This window comes from Budorcas taxicolor, chromosome 19 (assembly GCF_023091745.1).
Source record: "Budorcas taxicolor isolate Tak-1 chromosome 19, Takin1.1, whole genome shotgun sequence".
Taxonomy (NCBI): domain Eukaryota; kingdom Metazoa; phylum Chordata; class Mammalia; order Artiodactyla; family Bovidae; genus Budorcas; species Budorcas taxicolor.
The window spans coordinates 734,651-755,908 of NC_068928.1; the positions used below are offsets into that span (position 1 = coordinate 734,651).

At 36.5% G+C, this 21,258-nt stretch overlaps 1 protein-coding gene across 1 annotated transcript in view; it reads right to left on the reverse strand.

The window, feature by feature from the left end:
• Window positions 1-21,258, reverse strand: part of CA10 (carbonic anhydrase 10) — a 798,969-nt gene that overhangs the window by 17,176 nt on the left and 760,535 nt on the right. The window contains exon 5 of the mRNA XM_052657811.1: window positions 10,211-10,306. Within this exon, the coding sequence (XP_052513771.1) occupies window positions 10,211-10,306 (96 nt within the window). The remainder of the gene's footprint in view (window positions 1-10,210; window positions 10,307-21,258) is intronic.

Here is a 21,258-nt window from a genome sequence, read left to right on the forward strand (position 1 = left end):
TTTGACTGTGTGGATCACAATAAACTGGAAAATTCTGAAAGAGATGGGAATACCACACCACCTGACCTGCCTCTTGAGAAATCTCTATGCAGATCAGGAAGCAACAGTTAGAAGTGGACATGGAACCACAGACTGGTTCCGAATAGGAAAAGGAGTACGTGAAGGCTGTATATTGTCACCCTGCTTATTTAATTTATATGCAGAGTACATCATGAGAAACGCTGGATTGGAAGAAACACAAGCTGGAATCAAGATTGCCAGGAGAAATATCAATAACCTCAGATATGCAGATGACAACACCCTTATGGCAGAAAGTGAAGAGGAGCTATAAAGCCTCTTGATGGAAGTGAAAGAAGAGAGTGAAAAACTTGGCTTAAAGCTCAACATTCAGAAAACGAAGATCATGGCATCTGGTCCCATCACTTCATGGGAAATAGATGGGGAAACAGTAGAAACAGGGTTAGACTTTATTTTTTGGGGCTCCAAAATCACTGCAGATGATGACTGCAGCCATGACATTAAAAGACACTTACTCCTTGGAAGAAAAGTTATACCAACCTAGATAATATATTCAAAAGCAGAGACATTACTTTGCCAACTAAGTTAAGTCCAGTCAAGGCTATGGTTTTTCCTGGGGTCATGTATGGATGTGAGAGTTGGACTGTGAAGAAGGCTGAGGGCTGAAGAATTGATGCTTTTAAACTTCAGTGTTGGAGAAGACTCTTGAGAGTCCCTTGGACTGTAAGGAGATCCAACCAGTCCATTCTGAAAGAGATCAGCCCTAGGATTTCTTTGGAAAGAATGATGCTAAAGCTGAAGCTCCAGTACTTGGCCACCTCATGCGAAGAGTTGAGTCATTGGAAAAGACTTTGATGCTGGGAGGGACTGGGGGCAGGAGGAGAAGGGGATGACCGAGGATAAGATGGCTGGATGGCATCACAGACTTGATGGACGTGAGTCTGAGTGAACTCCGGTAGATGGTGATGGACAGGGAGGCCTGGCATCCTATGATTCATGAGGTCGCAAAGAGTCGGACATGACTGAGCGACTGAACTGAACTGAACATCCCATTGTGTGTGTATATATATACGGTTAATTAGATTGATTTCATGCCATGGCTATTGTAAATAGTGTTACAATGTGCATTGTGGTGCATGTGTCCTTTTCAATTTTGGCTTTGTCTGGTATAAGAACAGTAGTAGTGTTTCTGGGTCATATGGTAGTTTATATATATATATATATATATATATATATATATATTTCTTTTTTTTTTTTAAGGAACCCCCTATGGTTTTCCATGGTGGCTATATCAATTTACATTCGCACCAACAGCAAAAGGATTTACTTTTCTCTACACTCTCTCCAGCATTTATTGTTTGTATAATTTTTAAAATTTTATTTTTACTTGGAGGATAATTGCTTTACAATGTTTTTTTTTGTAGATTTTTTTTAATGATAGTCTGGCTTGTGTGAGGTGATACATCATTGTAGTTTTGGTTTACATTTCTCTAGGAAAAAGTGATGCTAAGCATCTTTTCATAACTTTGTTGGCCATCTGTATGTATTTTTTGGATAAATATTTGTTTAGGTCTTTAGCCCCATTTTTGATTGAGATTTTTAATATTGAATGTATGAATTATATTTTAGAGATTAATCTTTTGTCAGTTGTTCCATTTGCAAATATTTTCTCCAATTCTGAGAGTTGTTTTCTCATCTTGTTTATGGTTTCCTTTGCTATGCAAAAGCTTTTAAGTTTAATTAGGTCCCATTTGTTAATTTTTGTTTTATTTTTATTACTCTAGGAGGTGGCTCAAAAAAGATCCTCCTGCAATTTATGTCATAGAGTATTTTGCCTATGTTTTCCTCTAAGAATTTATATTATCCTACCTTAACTTTAGGTCATTAAATCATTTTGAGTATATTTTTGTACATGGTGTTAGAGTGTTCTGATTTTATTATTTCACATGTACCTGTCCAGTTTTCCCAGAACCATTTCTTAAGATGTTATCTTTTCTCCATTGTGTACTCTTGTCTTGTTTGTGAAAAATAAGTGTATGACAAGGTTCATAGGTGTGTGAGTTTATATCTGGTTTTCTTATCCTCTTCTATTAATCTGCATTTCTGTTTTTTTGTGCCAGTACCATACTGTCTTGATGACTGTACCTTTGTCTATAATCTGAAGTCAGGGAGCCTGATTGTCCAGTTCTGTTTTTCTTTCTCAAGAATGATTTGACTTTTTAGGACCTTTTGTATTTCCATACAAATTGTATAATTTTCTGTTCTAAATTCTATGAAAAATGCCATCAGTGATTTGATGGGGTTTCATTGAATCTGTAGATTGCTTTGGGTAATATAGTCATTTTCACAATATTGATTCTTTGAATCCAAGAACATGACCTATCTTTCTATTTGTTTGTGTCATCTTTGATTTTTTTAAAAAATCTCATCTTATAGTTGTCTGCATACAATTTTTTTTTGCCTCCTTAAGGATGTTTATTCTTAGGTATTTTATTATTTTTGTTGCAATGGTAAATGAGATTATTTTCTTGATTTCTCTTTCTGATGGTTCATTGTTGGCATATAGGGGTTCAGATTTCTGTGTATTAATTCTGTGTCTTGTGACTATGTGAAATTAATTGATTAGGTCTAGGAGTTTTCTGGTGGCATCTTTAGGTTTTCTATGAATAGTATCACGCCATCTGCAAACAATGACAGTTTTACTTTTTTTTTTTTTAATTTGAATTCCTTTTATTTCTTTTTCTTATCTGGTTGCTGTGACTAGTATACTTCTAAGATTATGTTGAATAATAATGGTGAGAGAGAACAATCCCTTGTCTGATTCCTGATCTTAGAGGAAATGCTTTCAAATTTTCACCACTGAGGAGTTTGTTTGCGGAGTTTTGTCATATATAGCCTTTATTATTTTGAGGTATGTTCCCTCTATATCCATTTTCTGCAGACTTTTTTTTTTTTTTAATCCTAAATGGGTGTTGAATTTTCCCAAAAGTTTTTTCTGCATCTACTGAGATGATCACGTGGGACATGGTTTTTATTTTACTGTTTGTTAATATGTTTTACCACATGGATCAATTTGCATATATTGATGAATCCTTACATCCCTTGGATAAACCCTGCTTGATCATAATGTATAATTCTCTTAGTGTATTGTTGGATTCAGATTGCTATTATTTTGTTGAGGAATAGCACATCTATATTTATTGGTAATATTGGCTGTTTTTTGGTATATCTTTGTCTGGTTTTGGTATCAGGGTGATAATGGCCTTGTAGAATGAGTGTGGGAGTGTTCCTCTCTCTGCTATATTTTTGGAAGAGTTTGAGAACAATAGGCATTAACTTGTCTCTAAGTGCTTGATAGGATTCATCTGTGAAGCTATCTGGTTCCGGGCTTCTGTCTATTGAAAGATTTTTTATCAGAATTTCATTTTTATTACGTGTGATTGGTCTGTTAATATTTTCTGCTTCTTTCTGGTTCAATCTTGGAAGGTTTTACCTTTTACAGAATTTGTTAATTTCTTCCAGATTTCCCATTTTATTGGCATATAGTTGCTTGTAGTAGTCCCTTATGATCCTTTATATTTCTGCAGTGTCAGTTGTATTAATTTAATTGATTGAATTTTATTTAATAATCTCTCATTTTTCATTTATAGCTTTATTGATTTGAGTTCCTTCCCTTTTTTTCCCCTTGGGGAATCTGGGTGAGGTTGATCAATTTATTAAAAACATATTCTCAAACAATTAACTTTTGGTTTCATTGATATTTGCTATTGTTTCCTTAATTTCTCTTTCATTTATTTCTGCTCTGACCTTATAATATTTTTTCCTCCTACTAACTTTTTCTTCTTTCTCTAGTTGCTTTATTTGTAAGGTTAAGTTGTTTATTTGAGATTATTCGTGAATCTTGAGGTAGGATTGCATTTCTATTAACTTCCCTCTTAGAACTGCTTTTGCTGCATCATATAGGTTTCAGGTTGTTATGTTTCATTGTCATTTATTTCTAAGTATTTTTAAATTTCTCTTTGATTTCTTCAATAATCTTTTGGCTATTTAATAGCATATTATTTAGGCTCCATGTGTTTGTGGTTTTTACTGTGTTTCTTTTTCCTGTAATTGAATACTAATTTTATAGTGCTGTAGTTGGAAAAGATACTTGATGCAATTTCAGTTTTCTTGAATGTATCAAGACTTGATTTGTTACTTAATATATGACCTATCCTGAAAAATGTTTTATGTGAACTTGAGAAAAAAGTGTATTATGTTGCTTTTAGATGTAATGTCCTAAAAATATCAATTAAGTCTCTGTTTTAATTTGTCATTTAAGGTCTTTCTTTTCTTATTAAATTGTTGTCTGGATGACCAGTCCATTGGTGTACTTGGGATGTTAAAGTACCCCACTATTATTGTGTTACTATTCATTTCCCTTTTTATGGCTGTTAGCATTTGCTTTAAGTATTAAGGTGCTCCGATATTAGGTGCATAAATAGTTACAGTTGTTATATCTTCTTCTTGGGTTGATCTCATGATCATTATGTAGTGCCCTTTCTTGTCTCTTGTAACAGTTGTTATTTTAAAGTATTTTTTTTCTGATATGATTATTTGTATTCCCACTCTCTTTTTATTTACATTTGCGTGGAATATATTTTTTCTTCTTCTCATTTTCTGTCTGTATGTGTCCCTAGGTCTGAAGTGGACTTCTTGTGGACAGTACATATACTGTCTTTTAGATTTCATTAATCAATCTATGTCTTTTTGCTGACACATTTAATCCACTTACATTTAAGGTAATTATCAATATGTATGTTTCTCCTACCATTTACTTAATTCTGTTTGTTTTTTTTTAGTTCTTTTTTTTTCTTTTCTTGTGTTTAGCATCTAGAGAAGTTTGTTTGTTTGTTTGTTTTTGTGTGTGTGTTTTATTTTTTTGTGTGTTTTATTTTGTTTGTTTTGTGTGTGTGTGTGTGTGTTTTAAAGAAATTTCTATAAAGCTAGTTTGTTGGTATTGGATTCTCTTAGGTTTTGCTTATCTGTGAAGCTTTTGATTTCTCTTTTGAATATGAAAAAGATCCTTGCTAGATGGAATAATTTTGGTTGTAGTTTTTCTCTTTTCATTGTTTTAAATATATCCTGCCACTCCCTTCTGGGTTGCAGAATTTCTGCTGAAACTTTAGCTGATACCTTAGATATGTTATTTCTTGTTTTTCCCTTACTGCCTTTATTATTTTTCTTTTGATTTTGTAATTTTGCTTAATATATGTCTTGGTGTGTTTCCTCTTGGGTTGTATCCTGTATGAGATTCTCTTTACTTGCCAGATTTGGGTGACTATTCCTTTTCCAATGTTAGAGAAATTTTCAAATATGAATCGTTTAAAACATTTTCTATGACATTTTCTATATCTTTTTTTCTTCTGAGACCCCTATTACTTGTATGTGATTGTGTTTAGCATTGTCACAGAGGTCTCTGAGACTGTCTTCATTTCTTTTCATTCTTTTTTCCTTATTCTGCTTTGCAGAAGTTATTTCCACCTTTCTAACTTCTTTGTCACTTATCTTTTCTTCTGCCTCAGTTATTTTGCTATTGATTCCTTCTAGTCTGGAGAGGCCTTAAAAATAGCTGTGAAAAGAAGTGAAAAGCAAAGGAGAAAAGGAAAGATATAAGCATCTGAATGCAGAGTTCCAAAGAAGAGCAAAAAGAGATAAGAAAGCCTTCTTCAGTGATCAATGCAAAGAAATAGAGGAAAACAACAGAATGGGGAAGACTAGAGATGTCTTCAAGAAAATTAGAGATACTAAGGGAACATTTCATGCAAAGATGGCCTCGATAAAGGACAGAAATGGTATGGACCTAACAGAAGCAGAAGATATTAAGAAGAGGTGGCAAGAATACACAGAAGAACTGTACAAAAATGATCTTCATAAGCCAGATAATCACGGTGGTGTGATCACTAATCTAGAGCCAGACATCCTGGAATGTGAAGTCAAGTGGGCCTTAGAAAGCATCACTATGAACAAAGCCAGTGGAGGTGATGGAATTCCAGTAGAGCTATTTCAAATCCTGAAAGATGATGTGAAAGTGCTGCACTCATTATGCCAGCAAATTTGTAAAACTCAGCAGTGGCCACAGGACTGGAAAAGGTCAGTTTTCATTCCAGTCCCAAAGAAAGACAATGCCAAAGAATGCTCAAACTACTTACTGCACAACTGCACTCATCTCACATGCTAGTAAAGTAATGCTTAAAATTCTCTAAGCCAGGCTTCATCAGTATGTGAACCATGAACTTCCTGATGTTCAAGCTGGTTTTAGAAAAGGCAGAGGAACCAGATATCCAATTGCCAACATCCGCTGGATCATGGCAAAAGCAAGAGAGTTCCAGAAAAACATCTATTTCTGCTTTATTGACTATGCAAAAGCCTTTGACTGTGTGGATCACAATTAACTGTGGAAAATTCTGAGAGAGATGGGAATACCAGACCACCTGACCTGCCTCTTGAGAAATCTGTATGTAGGTCATGAAGCAACAGTTAGAACTGGACATGGAACAATAGACTGGTTCCAAATAGGAAAAGGAGTACGTCAAGGCTGTATATTGTCACCCTACTTATTTAACTTATATTCAGAGTACATCATGAGAAATGCTGGACTGGAAGAAACACAAGCTGGAAGCAAGATTTCCGGGAGAAATATCAATAACCTCAGATATGCAGATGACACCACCCTTATGGGAGAAAGTGAAGAGAATCTAAAAAGCCTCTTGATGAAAGTGAAAGAAGAGAGTGAAAAAGTTGGCTTAAAGCTCAACATTCAGATAACGAAGATCATGGCATTCGGTCCCATCACTTCATGGGAAATAGATGGGGAAACAGTGGAAACAATGTCAGACTTCATTTTGGGGGGCTCCAAAATCACTGCAGATGGTGACTGCAGCCATGAAATTAAAAGACGCTTACTCCTCGGAAGAAAAGGTATGTCCAACCTAGATAGCATAGTCAAAAGCAGAGACGTTATTTTGTGAACAAAGGTCCGTCTAGTCAAGGCTATGGTTTTTCCTGTGGTCATGTATGGATGTGAGAGTTGGACTGTGAAGAAAGCTGAGCACCAAAGAATTGACGCTCTTGAACTGTGGTGTTGGAGAAGACTCTTGAGAGTCCGTTGGACTACAAGGAGATCCAACCAGTCCATTCTGAAGGAGAGCAGCCCTGGGATTTCTTTGGAAGGAATGATGCTAAAGCTGAAACTCCAGTACTTGGCCACCTCATCCGAACATTTGACTCATTGGAAAAGACTGTGATGCTGGGAGGAATTGGGGGCAGGAGGAGAAGGGAACGACAGAGTATCAGATGGCTGGATGGCATCACTGACTCAATGGACATGAATCTGAGTCAACTTCGGGAGTTGGTGATAGACAGGGAGGGCTGGTGTGCTGCGATTCATGGTGTCGCAAAGAGTTGGACATGACTGAACGACTGAACTGAACTGAGTTTTCAATTCCAGTTATTGTGTTTTGCATTACTGTTTTTTCTTTAGGTCATCTAAGTCTTTGTTAAACACTTCATCCATCTTCTGTCCATGCCTCCAAGTTTAATTCTGAGAGTTGGATCATCTTTACTATCACTACTCTGAATTATTTTTCACATAGATTGCCGATTTCCTCTTCATTTATTTGATCTTGTGTTTTTACTAGTTTCACCATATTTATTATTCTTCTCATTGTATCTAACTTACTGTCTTTGAAGTCTCCTTTCTGCAGGTTGTAGGACCATTGCTCCTGTTGCTTATGGTACCTGCCCCCATTGGATGAGTTTGGCCCATTGGCTTGAGTAGGTTTCCTGTTGGGAAGGACTGGTGCCTGTGCTCTGATGGATAGAGCTGAGTCTCATCCCTCCGATGGGCAGGCCCACATCATGTGGTGTGTTTTGGTATATCTGTGTGCTTAGCACTCTTGACAGCCTGTCTGCTAATAGGTGGGGTTTTGTTCCAGTTATGCTTATTGTTTAGTGTGACATTAAGTATCTTGGAGTCAAGGTAGAGACTTTCTGTTGAGATCTTGACAATTAATATTCCCTGGGTCTCAGAATTCTCTGGGATTTCCCAGGTGGTGCAGTGGTAAAGAGTATGCTTGATAACAGCATTGACATGAATTTGAGCAAACTGTGAGATAATGAAAGACAGAGGAGCCTGGGATGTTGCAGCCCATGGAGTTGCAAAGAACCAGACATGATTTAGTGACTGAACAACAACAAGAAAGAATTCCCCAGTGGTCCAATGTCCTGGCCTTGGCACTCTCATTTCAGAGGTTCACACCTAACCCCTGGTTAGGGAACCATGATCCTGCAAGCCACACAGTGCAATGAAAAAAGGGTCAGGAAAGAAACTAAACAGACAAACAAAACCCAAGACAAATAGAAAAGACAAAAACAAAGAATGATAATTCTTTTTTTAAAAAAAAGGAAAACGAAGAAACAAATAAAACTGAAGATGGATGGTAAAAGAAAACTGAAACAAAGAAAAATAAAAACTAAAAGACACACACACATACAAAAAAGGAAACAAAAACAATGAAAATTAAAAAAAAAAAAACAGAAAGCAACTAGACAAATAAAAGAACCTAAAAACAAAATCAGAGCAATTAAAAACAAAACTAAGAAAAACAAGAAAGAAAACCAAAGTAGAATACAAACTAAAAATAAAGTAAAGTAAATGTTAAAAACAAAACAAGGAAAGAACACTGAACTGTTGAAAGGTAAAGTAAAAATAGAAAAATAAAAATTGCATTAAAAATAATGAAAGCAGCAACAGAACAGAACATATAAATAAAGCAATAAGAATATTTTCCTGGTGTCTCCTCTCTCAGTGTTTTCACCCCCACTATGATCCCCAGCCAAACTCTGCTTTGCTTAGTATTCTCTAGATAGGCTTCTGGACACGCTGTGGACAAAGTATGGGCAGCTCAGACTCTGAGCTGGCCCAACATCATATGTACTTCACCCCCTTGACTGGTCTCAGTTGTGGGAACACTCATTGTCCATTCATATATTCCACAGATGCACAGTTTATCAAGCTCATCATAAGGATTTAACTTGTGGCTTGTGCAATTACATGAGAAGATTTTGATTCCTCTTCCTTAGTCACTCTATTCTTGGGCTTTAGCTAAGGCTTTAGCCCCACCTCTGCATGTGGGCCTCCCACAGAGGTCTGCTCCTGAGGTTTCCCCAAAGCACTCAGATCTGACCTGGTGAGGACAGGACATGGAGGTGGCCTGGCTGCTGGGTCACAGGAACCCTGGCAAAGACAGGTGCATGGGGGATCAGTGGCTGCAAGAGATATAGTTCAGCCAGTGAGGAGGTGCACAGGGAAGCCAATGGCCAGGAGTTCAAGAGATCGAGCTCTAGTGGTAGCCTTTCCCATAATCCACTTGCTATAGTGAAAGGATCAGTCCTGTTGGTGGCCTTTCCTAGTGCCTGGTAACAGGTGGTTCTTCTTCTTGTTCTTCTTTTTCTTTTTAATTTGCAAACCTGTTTCACCCAACAATGGTAAAAATGTTGTATAATTTTTTAATAACTTAAACTTTTATTTGTTGGAAGTCTGTTGTTGATGATGACTATAAGGAGATGTGGAGCTACCCTAGAATGTCATAAAGCCAGCATTGGTGAATTTTCTTAATTATTCACAGGGATGTTTACATGAGAGAGGTAAACTGAGAGGGAAAGATGATACTCAGAGCAATTCCTGAAAGCTAGAGGGAACTGTTTAGTGCAGTGCCTGGAGGGAAGGGACATCTCACATTTTCTTTTTATCCTTTTTTCCAAGGGTCATCTGATTGACAGCCCTTTAATCCTGTGAGGTATCAGTGAGAAACCATCTTCCCTTCCACTGATTCCTTCCGATTCTTCTGCATGAGTGGAATCTAGAACCTGCCCCTGGATCCAGCATCGTTTTTCTCTCTAGGACAGAAACTACCTGGATCCTCAGGCCCCAGTGCTCTAAACTCATCGTTTTTGCATCTCACTGAAAGGGTCTTTATTTTTCATAAACCTCATGGACATAAATATTAGACATAGATATTTCCCTTTGGTAATATCTATGCAGCTTGGGTTAGTTTTCTAATTTTCTAAGATTCAATAGGACTATAAACTGATATTCTGATTGGGGTGGAAATGGTAAGAAGAGAAGAATGAAGGAATGCAACGCACTTACTTTTATAAATATAGAAACTACCACCAATCCATTTGGGCTCTTTGCAGCTTCTGTGACATTGGTATATAGCTCGTGGTTATAGTGGATGAGCTGCACCTGGCAGGAGGAAAAAGTAATAATGCAATAATGAGAAAAACAATGTAACATTAAAAGATATAGCCACCCTACATAAGGGTAAACTGTAAAGTAAATTGTAAAACAATTGGAAAGATAATTCTATAATTGAGATTTCAGGGATATGGCATGTGTCATAAAATACATGTACACACACATACAAAAATATCCATACATATTTGCATTTATTTTCTGGTAAAAATCATGGCTTTAATAAGTTCAGTGTCCATCTGGCTCTGGCTTCATTTAAGGACATCAGCAAAGTTATGAGGTATGTGAAGTTATTTTCCCTTCTTAGAAGCAGAATTGCCCTACAGAAGTGGGTCAGCTTTCCAGGATGCACCTACAGTTGCCATTAGCAACAAGTAAATCTTACTCATGGCCATTGGCAAGCAGGGAATTGCCAGATCCTTTCAGTCAAGTGACTTTGAAAGAGACTGGCTAAACTGCAAGATGAAGTGTTCCTGAGGGAGAGGAAGTTGGTGGCTTAGGTTTCTGATACATCAGCCTGCCCAGGTTATCTGTGCTGAACTTAATTGCTCCTCATTGAATGGAGATCAGTAATCTGCCTGTTGAGCCTTTATGCATTCATTTCAGGCTGTTGTTTTTTAATATGTTTTAACAGTATGGGGGTATAATTTTGTAATAAGCTAAATGATAGAGAAATTGAAACAAAAGATCCCCCCCACATCTTTCTAATTGTAGTCCTAGCAATGTGATTATTAAGAGTTTAGTACATATCCTTCCAGATATTTTTGTCTTTATTACTCACACACACACACACACAGACACACACACACAGAGTTTAAAAAAATATTAAATGAGTAAATTACCAGAAACATACAACCTACCAATATTGCATCAAGAGAAAATAGAAACCTGAACAAATGAGTACAAATAAGGTAATTGAATTAGCAATCAAAAATCTCTCAGGAAAAAAAAAAAAAAAAAAAGATCCTTGGACCAGATGGCTTTGTGGGTGAGTTCCAACAATCTTTCAAATAGAATTCATATCAGTCCTTCTTAAACTCTTCAAAAGCACAGAAGAAGAAAGAACATTTCCAAATACATTTTATTAGGCCAGAATCATCCTGACACAAAGTCAGACAAAGACACTGCAAGAAAACAGAACTAAAAAGGCCAATATCCCTAATAGAACAGTCTACTTCCCAGGTGGCACAGTAGTGGTAAAGAAACTGCCTGACAATGGAGGAGACATATGAAATGAGATGCAGGTTAGATCCCTGGTTCTGGAAGATCCCCTGGAGGAGGCAACCCACAATGTAACAGAACTGAGGGCCCTGAGATAAATCCTCACACTTATGGTCAATTGATCTTCAGCAAAGGTGTCAAGAACACATAATGATATGGGATAGACTCTTTAGTATATTATTTTGGGAAAACTAGCTATCCCATGCAGAATAATGAAATTGGACTCTGCTTCATACCGTATATAGAAATCAACTAAAAGTGGACTTATGTATCAGACCTGAAGCTGTAAAACTAGTAAATGAAAGAACACATAGGAAAAGGATTTTGACATTGGTCTGGGCAATGGTTTGTTGAAGTTGTTGTTGTTGTTGTTGTTTTTATGACAGCAAGAAGCACAGCCAATAAGCAAAAATAGAAAAGTGGAATTGTATCAAACTAGAAAACTTCTGCAAAGTACAATGGGTGTGTGCTCAATCACTCAGTCATTTCTGATTCTTTGTAACCCATGAACTGTAGCCCTGCCAGGTTCCTCTGCCCATGGAATTTTCCATTTCCTACCATTTCCACTTCCTGCCGTTTCCTACTCCAGGGGATTTTCCTGAGCCAGGGATCTAACCTGAATCATTTGCACCTCCTGCATTGGCAGGTGGATACTTTAGCACAACAGCCACCTAAGAAGCTCGAAAGAAGCAACCAAAACCGTAAAATGTCAACCTACAGAAAAGGAGAAAATATTTGCAAACCATGTATCTTATAAGGGTTAATATCCAAAATAAACAGGTAGCTCATACAACTTAATAGCAAAAACGAAAACAGAAACCTGATTTTAAAAGTGGGCAAATAATTTAAATTGATGTTTCTCAAAACAAAACACACAAATATCCAATATGTACATGAAAAGTGTACAATATCACAAATCATTGAGGAAATGCAAATTAAACCCATGATGAGATATAACCTTACACTTGTTATAAAGGCTATTAAAAAAAAAAAAAAAAGGACAAGGGATAACAAGTGTTGATGATGTGGAGAAAAGGGGACACTTGCACACTGTGGTAGAAGTGTAAATTTGTGCTGCCACTATGGAAAACAGTGTGGAAGTTCCTCAGAAAATGAAAAATAGAACTATTACATGATCCAGCAACGGGATTGTGCGTATATGGCCTGCTGCTGCTGCTAAGTCGCTTCAGTCGTGTCCGACTCTCTGTGACCCCATAGATGGCACCCCGCCAGGCTCCCCCGCCCCTGGGATTCTTCAGGCAAGAACACTGGAATGGGTTGTATCTTCCTTCTCCAGTGCATGAAAGCGAAAAGTGAAAGTGAAGTCGCTCAGTCGTGTCCGACTCTTAGTGATCCCATAGACTGCCACCTTCCAGGCTCCTCTGTCCATGGGATTTTCCAGGCAAGAGTACTGGATTGGGGTGCCATTGCCTTAAAAAAAAAAAATGAAATCTGACTCTTAAAGAGGTATCTGCACTCCCATGTTCATTGTATCATTATTCACAGTAGCTAAAATATGAAAGCAACATGAGCGTCCACAGATGGATGAATGGATAAGGAAAATGTGATACCTACCCCTCCCTCCTTACACACTGTAAGATTATTCAATAATAATAGTGACTGAAATTTTATTATTTGTGACACCAGTCAACTAGATGAGCCAGAAGTGCTTTATGCTAAGTGAAATGTGTCAGAAACAGAAAGGCACATACTTAATAAACTCACTCATATGTAGAAAATAAAATACTCAAACTCATAAAAGGAGAGTTTAAAATAAATGATCCAAAATCTTGAAAACAAAATGGAGTTACAGATAAAGGGCCTGGAGACAAGGATTGAGAAGATGCAAGAAATGTTTAAGAAAGACATAGAAGAAATAAAAAAGAGTCAATCAATAATGTATAATGCAATAAATGAGATCAAAAACACTCTGGAGGGAACCAACAGTAGAATAATGGAGGCAGAAGATAGGATAAGTGAGGTAAAAGATAGAACGGTAAAAATAAATGAAGCAGAGAGTAAAAAAGAAAAAAAAAAGAATTAAAAGAAATGAGGACAACCTCAGAGACCTCTGGGACAATGTTCAACACCCCAACATTCGAATCTTAGGAGTCCCAGAAGAAGAAGACAAAAGGAAAGGCCATGAAAAAATACTTGAGGAGATAATAGTTGAAAACTTCCTTAAAATGGAGAAGGAAATAGTCACCCAAGTCCAAGAAACCCAGAGAATCCAAAACAGGATAAGCACAAATCAAAGCATTCCAAGACACATATTAATCAAATTAACAAAGATCAAACACAAGAAAAAATTTTAAAAGCATCAAGAGAAAAACAATAAATAACACACAAGGGGATTCTCATAAGGATAACAGCTGAACTTTAAATAGAAATTCTTCAGGCCAGAAGGGAATGGCAAGGCATACTTAAAGTGATTAAAGAGAAAAACCTACAACCAAGGTTACTGTATGCAGTAAGGATCTCATTCAAATATGAAGGAGAAATCAAAAGCTTTACAGACAAGCAAAAGCTGAGAGAATTCAGCATCACCAAATCAGCTCTTCAACAAATGCTAAAGGATCTTCTCTAGACAGAGAACACAGAAAGGGTGTACAAACTTGAAGCCAAAACAACAAAGTAAATGGCAACGGGATCATACTTATCAATAATTACCTTAAATGCAAATGGGTTGAATGCCTCAACCAAAAGACAAAGACTGCCTGAATGGATACAAAAACAAGACCCCTGTATATGCTGTCTACAAGAGATCACTTCAAAACAATGAACACATACAAAATGAAAGTGAACGGCTGGAAAAAGATATTTTACACAAATGGAGACCAAAATAAAGCAGGAATAGCAATACTCATACTATAGAAAATATACTTTAAAATAATGGCCATGAAAAAAGACAAAGAAACACACTACATAATGATCAAAGGATCAATCCAAGAAGAAGATATAACAATTATAAATATATAGGCACCCAAAATAAGAGCCCTGCAATATGTAAGCCAAATGCTAGAAAGTATGAAAGGGGAAATTAACAATAACCCAATAATAGTGGGAGACTTGAATACCCCACTCAAGCATATGGATAGATCAACTAAACAGAAAAGTAATAAGGAAACACAAACTTTAAATGATACAATAGACCAGTTAGACCTAAGTGATATCTATAGGGCATTTCACCCCAAAACAATGAATTTCACCTTTTTCTCAAGTGCACATGGAACTTCTCCAGGATAGATCACATCCTGGGCCATAAATCTAGCCTTGGAAATTAAAAAAAAAAAAAAATTGAAAAATTTCAAATTATCTTTTCTGACCACAATGCAGTAAGATTAGATGTCAATTACAGGAGAAAAACAATTAAAAGGTCCAACATATGGAGGCTAAAGAACATGCTTCTGAATAACCAACAAATTACAGAAGAAATAAAAAAAAAAAAAGAAATAAAAATATGCATAAAAACGAATGAATATGAAAACACAACAACAACAACCCAAAAGCTATGAGACACGGTAAAAACAGTGCTAAGGGGAAGATTCATAGCAATACAGGCTTCCTTCAAGAAACAAGAAAAAAGTCAAATAAAAAACCGAATTCTACACCTAAAGCAACTAGAAAAAGAAGAAATTAAGCACCCCAGTGTTAGTAGAAGGAAATAAACCTTAAAAATTAGGGCAGATATAAATGTAAAAGAAACAAAAAAGACCATAGCAAAAACCAGCAAAGTCAGAAGCTGGTTCTTTGAGAAGATAAATTAAATTGACAAGCCATTAGCCAGACTCATCAAGAAACAAAGGGAGAAGAGTAAAATCAGCAAAATTAGAAAAGAAAATGAAGAAATCAAACAGACAACATAGAAATAAAAAGGAACATAGGAAACTTATATCAGCAACTATCAGGCAATAAAATAGACAACTTGGAAGAAATGGTCAAATGCTTAGAAAAGTATATGTTTCTAAAATTGAACCAGGAGGAAATAGAAAATCTTACCAGACCCATCACAAGCATGGAAATCAAAACTGTAATCAGAAATCTTCCAGCAAAGAAAAGTCCAGGACCAGATGGGTTCACAGCTGAATTCTACCAAAAATTTAGAGAAGAGCTAACATCTATCCTACTCAAACTATTCGAGAAAATTACAGAGAAAGGTAAACTTCCAAACTCATTCTATGAGGCCACCATCACCCTAATACCAAAATCAGACAAAGATTCCTCACACACACACACACACACACACAAAACTACAGGCCGATACCACTGATGAACATAGATGCAAAAATCCTTAACGAAATTCTAGCAAACAGAATCCAACAGCATATTAAAAATATCATACAACATGACCAAGTGGGCTTTATCCTAGGGATGCAAGGATTCTTTAATATCAACAAATCAATCGATGTAATAAACCACATTAACAAATTGAAAAATAAAACCTTATGATTATCTCAATAGATGCAGAGAAAGCCTTTGACAAAATTCAACATCCATTTATGATAAAACCTCCCAGAAAGCAAGAATAGAAGGAACATAACTCAACATAATAAAAGCTATATATGACAAACCCACAGCAAATAGTATTCTCAATGATGACAAATTGAAAGCATTTCCCCTAAAGTCAGGGACAAGACAAGGATACCCACTCTCACCACTACTATTCAACATAGTTTTGGAAGTTTTAGCCACAGCAATCAGAGAAGAAAAAGAAATAAAAGGAATCCATATTGGAAAACTCTCACTGTTTGCAGATGGCATGATCCTCTACATAGAAAACCCTAGACTCCAGCAGAAAATTACTAGAGCTGATCAATGAATATAGTAAGGTTTCAGGATATAAAATCAACACACAGAAATTCCTTGCATTCCTATACACTAATAATGAGAAAATAGAGAAATTCCAATCACCACTGCAGCAAAAAAATAAAATACTTAAGAATACATCTGCTTAAAGAAACAAAAGACCTATAGAGAGAAAACTATAAAACAGTGGTGAAAGAAATCAAAGAGTACACAAATAGATGGAGAAATATACCATGTTCATGGATTGGAAGAATTAATATAGTGAAAATAAGTATACTAAACAAAGCGAAGTGTAGATTCAATCAATCAATCCCTATCAAGCTACCAATGGTATTTTTCAGAGAACTGGAATAAATAAATTTACAATTTGTATGGAAATATAAAAAACCTAGAATAGCCAAAGAAATCTTGAGAAAGAAAAATGGAACTGGAGGAGTCAACCTGCCTACTTCATGCTATACTACAAAGCTATAGTTTTCAAGACAGTATGGTACTGGCACAAAAACAGAAATATAGATCAATGGAACAAAACAGAAAACCCAAAGATAAATCCACACACCTATGGACATCTTATTTTTGACAAAGGAGGCAAATAATATACAATGGAGTAAAGACAATCTTATTAAAGAGATTTCTTTAACAAGTGGTGTTGGGAAAACTGGTCAACCACTTGTAAAAGAATGAAACTGAACACTTTCTAACACCATACACAAAAATAAACTCAAAGTGGTTTAAAGATCTAAACATAAGACCAGAAACTATAAAACCCCTAGAAGAAAACATAGGCAAAACACTCTCCGACATAAATCACATCAGGATCCTCTATGACCCACCTCCCACAGTAATAGAAATAAAAGCAAAAATAAACAAATGGGACCTAATTAAATTTAAAAACTTTTTCACAACGAAGGAAACTCTAAGCAAGGTGAAAAGACAGCCTTCAGAATGGGAGAAAAGAATAGCAAATGAAGTAACTGACAAATAATCTCAAAAATATACAAGCAACTCTTGTGGCTCAATTCCAGAAAAATAAACCACCCAGTCAAAAAATGGGCCAAAGAACTAAACAGACATTTTCCCAAGAAGACATACAGATGGCTAACAAACACATGAAAAGATGCTCAACATCACTCATTATCAGAAAAATGTAAATCAAAACCATAATGAGGTACCATCTCACGCTGGTCAGAATGGCTACTATCCAAAAGTCTACAAACAATAAATGTTGTGAAGAAAAGGGAACCCTCTTACACTATTGGTGGGAATGCAAATTAGTACAACCACTATGAAAAACAGTGTGGAGATTCCTTAAAAAACTGGTAATAGAACTGCCATATGACCCAGCAATACCACTGCTGGGCATACACACTGCGGAAACCTGAATTGAAAGAGACACATGTACCCCAATGTTCATTGCAGCACTGTTTATAATAGCCGGGACATGGAAGCAACCTAGATGTCCATCTGCAGATGAATGGATAAGAAAGGTGTGGTAGGTGTACACAATGGAATATTATTCAGCCATTAAAATGAATACATTTGAATCAGTTCTAATGAGGTGGATGAAACTGGAGCCTATTATACAGAGTGAAGTAAGTCAGAAAGAAAAACACCAATACAGTATACTAACGCATATATATGGAATTTAGAACGATGGTAACAATGACCCTATACGTGAGACAGCAAAAGAGACACTGACATATAGAACTGTCTTTTGGACTCTGTGGGAGATGGGGAGGGTGAGATGACTTGAGAGAAGAGCATTGAAACATGTATATTATTATATGTGAAACAGATCACCAGTCCAGGTTCGATGCATGAGACAGGGTGCTCAGGGCTGGTGCACTGGGATGACCAAGAGGGACGGGATGGGTGGGATGTGGGTGGGGGGCTCAGGATAGGTAACACATGTACATCCATGGCTCATTCATGTCAATTTATGGCAGAAACCACTACAATATTGTAAGATAATTAACCTCTAATTTAGATAAATTAAAAAAAAAAAAAGATTGGTGGTTGTCAGGGGTTGAGTGGAGAGAGAAATGAGATTATTGTACTCTTGTACAAAGTTTCAGTTATGAAAGTGAATGACTTCTGGAGCTCTGAAGCACCAGAATGGTGGTGATAACTAATAATATTATATTGTACACTTGGAATTTTCTGAAATTATAGATTCTAAGTTAAATCTTATCACACATACTCACACACTGGTAACTATGTAGGGGTGATGGATAGGTTATTTAGTTTGATTCTGGTGATCTTTCACAATGTATACATGTATCAAAATATCAAAGTGTACACCTTAAATGTGTACAATTTTATACATCAAGTATATCTCAATAAAAATAAAAAATGAAAGAAAAACAGTGGAAATGGAAAAAAACTGGAATAATACTCAGCCATAAAAAGGAACACATTTGAGTCTGTTCTAAGCAGGTGGATGAACTTAGAGCCTACTATACAGAGTGAAGTAAGTTAGAAAGAGAAAGATAAATATCGTATTCTAACGCATATATACAGAATATAGAAAAACGTTACTGAATAATTTATTTACAGGGAAGCAATGGAGAAGCAGACATAGATAACAGACTTATGGACATGGGGAGAGGGGAAGAGAGGGTAAGGTGTATTTAAAAAAATAAAAAGAAAGAAAGAAGACTTCTGAAAGCATCTACAGAGTTAGTCCACATCAAAGTCCTTTTTGAAAAGTTGGTGTAGGATGGCCTTGGCTTTTTAGGATGATGTCTCATTATTATCCATATATTGTCAGAATATTAATGCACATCATGATAATTCTAGTATTGAAGTAAAATCCTATGATGATGTCAGATTTTGTTAGGGCTTGGAGGAGCTCTTGTAATGGATCAGGGACTAGGATTTACTCTGTGATGTGCAGGGGTTTGGTGGGTCATTGTCTGTGGTCATATAAGTAGATACTTACAAGAAGTCCCCTACATATGAACCTTGAAGTAGTTAAGTTTCAGAGGTGCGAACATGTCTTCCCTTCTCCAATCATATAAGTTAGTTCATGTCTTATGTACATTGTCACATACATGCCTCCTATTTGTGTACTTCACTGTACAGTACTGTATAGTGTTCAATAGTACAGTATCTTTATTTCAAGTTCAAGATGTCCCAGAGCAAGAGGGCAGATAGAATTGAATCCAGCAAGGAACCAGAACCTGTGCCATCATCATCAGATGTGAGTGAAATCACAGCTTGCCATCCATCTCCAATTGCTGATGATCCTTCAGTTCTACCATTTCACACCTCCTCTCCCTCCTCTACTTAGTCTGTAACTCTTCTTGACTGTTCACTCAATGCCAGCCCCTGTATGCCAGCAGTTGTACTGTACTGTAAGATTAAAAAAAGTTTTCTTTATTTTTGTGTTTGTTTTTTAATATATATTATTTGTATAAAAAATCCTATAATCTATTATAGAACCAATTGTGTAAAAAGAAAAGAAAATAAACAATGGACAATGGAAATTGAATCATTTGTAAGTAATTATGAACTTGATTTTTAATCTACCTAAATCTTTCTAATCGTTGTAGAATTCTCCACCTTTTCAAGTCCTGTGGCCCTGCTGAGTTTTCCAATTTTGCTGGCATAATTAGTGCAGCACTTTCACAGCATCATCTTTCAGGATTTGAAATAGCCCAACTGGAATGCCATCACCTCCACTAGCTTTGTTCGTAGTGATGCTTTCTAAGGCCCACTTGGCTTCACATTCCAGTATGTCTGGCTCGAGATGAGTGATCACACCATCGTGATTATCCGGGTCGTGAAGATCTTTTTTGTACAGTTTTTCTGTTTTCTTGCCACCTCTTCTTAATATCTTCTGCTTCTGTTAGGTCCACACCATTTCTGTCCTTTATCGAGGCCATCTTTGCATGATATGTTCCCTTGGTACCTCTAATTTTCTTAAAGAGATCTCTAGTCTTTTTTCCATTCTGTTGTTTTCCTCTATTTCTTTGCATTGATTGCTGAAGAAGGCTTTCTTATCTCTTCTTGCTATTCTTTGGATCTCTGCATTCAGATGCTTATATCTTTCATTTTCTCCTTTGCTTTTCGCCTCCCTCCTTTTCACAGCTATTTGTAAGGCCTTCCCAGACAGCCATTTTGCTTTTTTGCATTTCTTTTGCATGGAGATCCTCTTGATCCCTGTCTCCTGTACAATGTTACGAACCTCATTCCATAGTTCATCAGGCACTCTATCTATCAGATCTAGGCCCTTAAATCTATTTCTCACTTCCACTGTATAATCATAAGGGATTTGGTTTAGGTCATACCTAAATTTTCTAGCTGTTTTCCATACTTTCTTCAATTTGAGTCTGAATTTGATAATAAGGAGTTCATGATCTGAGCCACTGTCAGCTGCCAGTCTTCTTTTTGTTGACTGTATAGAGCTTCTGCATCTTTGGCTGCAAAGAATATAATCAATCTGATTTCAGTATTGACCGTCTGGTGATGTCCATGTGTAGAGTCTTCTCTTGTGTTGTTGGAAGAGGGTGTTGCTATGACCAGTGCATTTTCTTGGCAAAACTCTACTAGGTTTACCCTGCTTCATTCCGCATTCCAAGGCCAAATTTGCCTGTTATGCCGGGTGTTTCTTGACTTCCTACTTTTGCATTCCAGTCCCCTATAATGAAAAGGGCATTTTTTTTGGTGGTGGTGGGGGGGGGGGGGGGTGTTCATTCTAAAAGGTCTTGTAGGTCTTCATAGAATCGCTCAACTTCAGCTTCTTCAGAGTTACTGGTTGGTGCCTAGACTTGGATTACCGTGATATTGAATGGTTTGCCTTGGAAAAGAACAGAGATCACTCTGTTGTTTTCGAGATTGCATCCAAGTACTGCATTTTGGACAGTTTTGTTGACCATTGTGGCTACTCCATTTCTTCTGAGGGATTCCTGCCC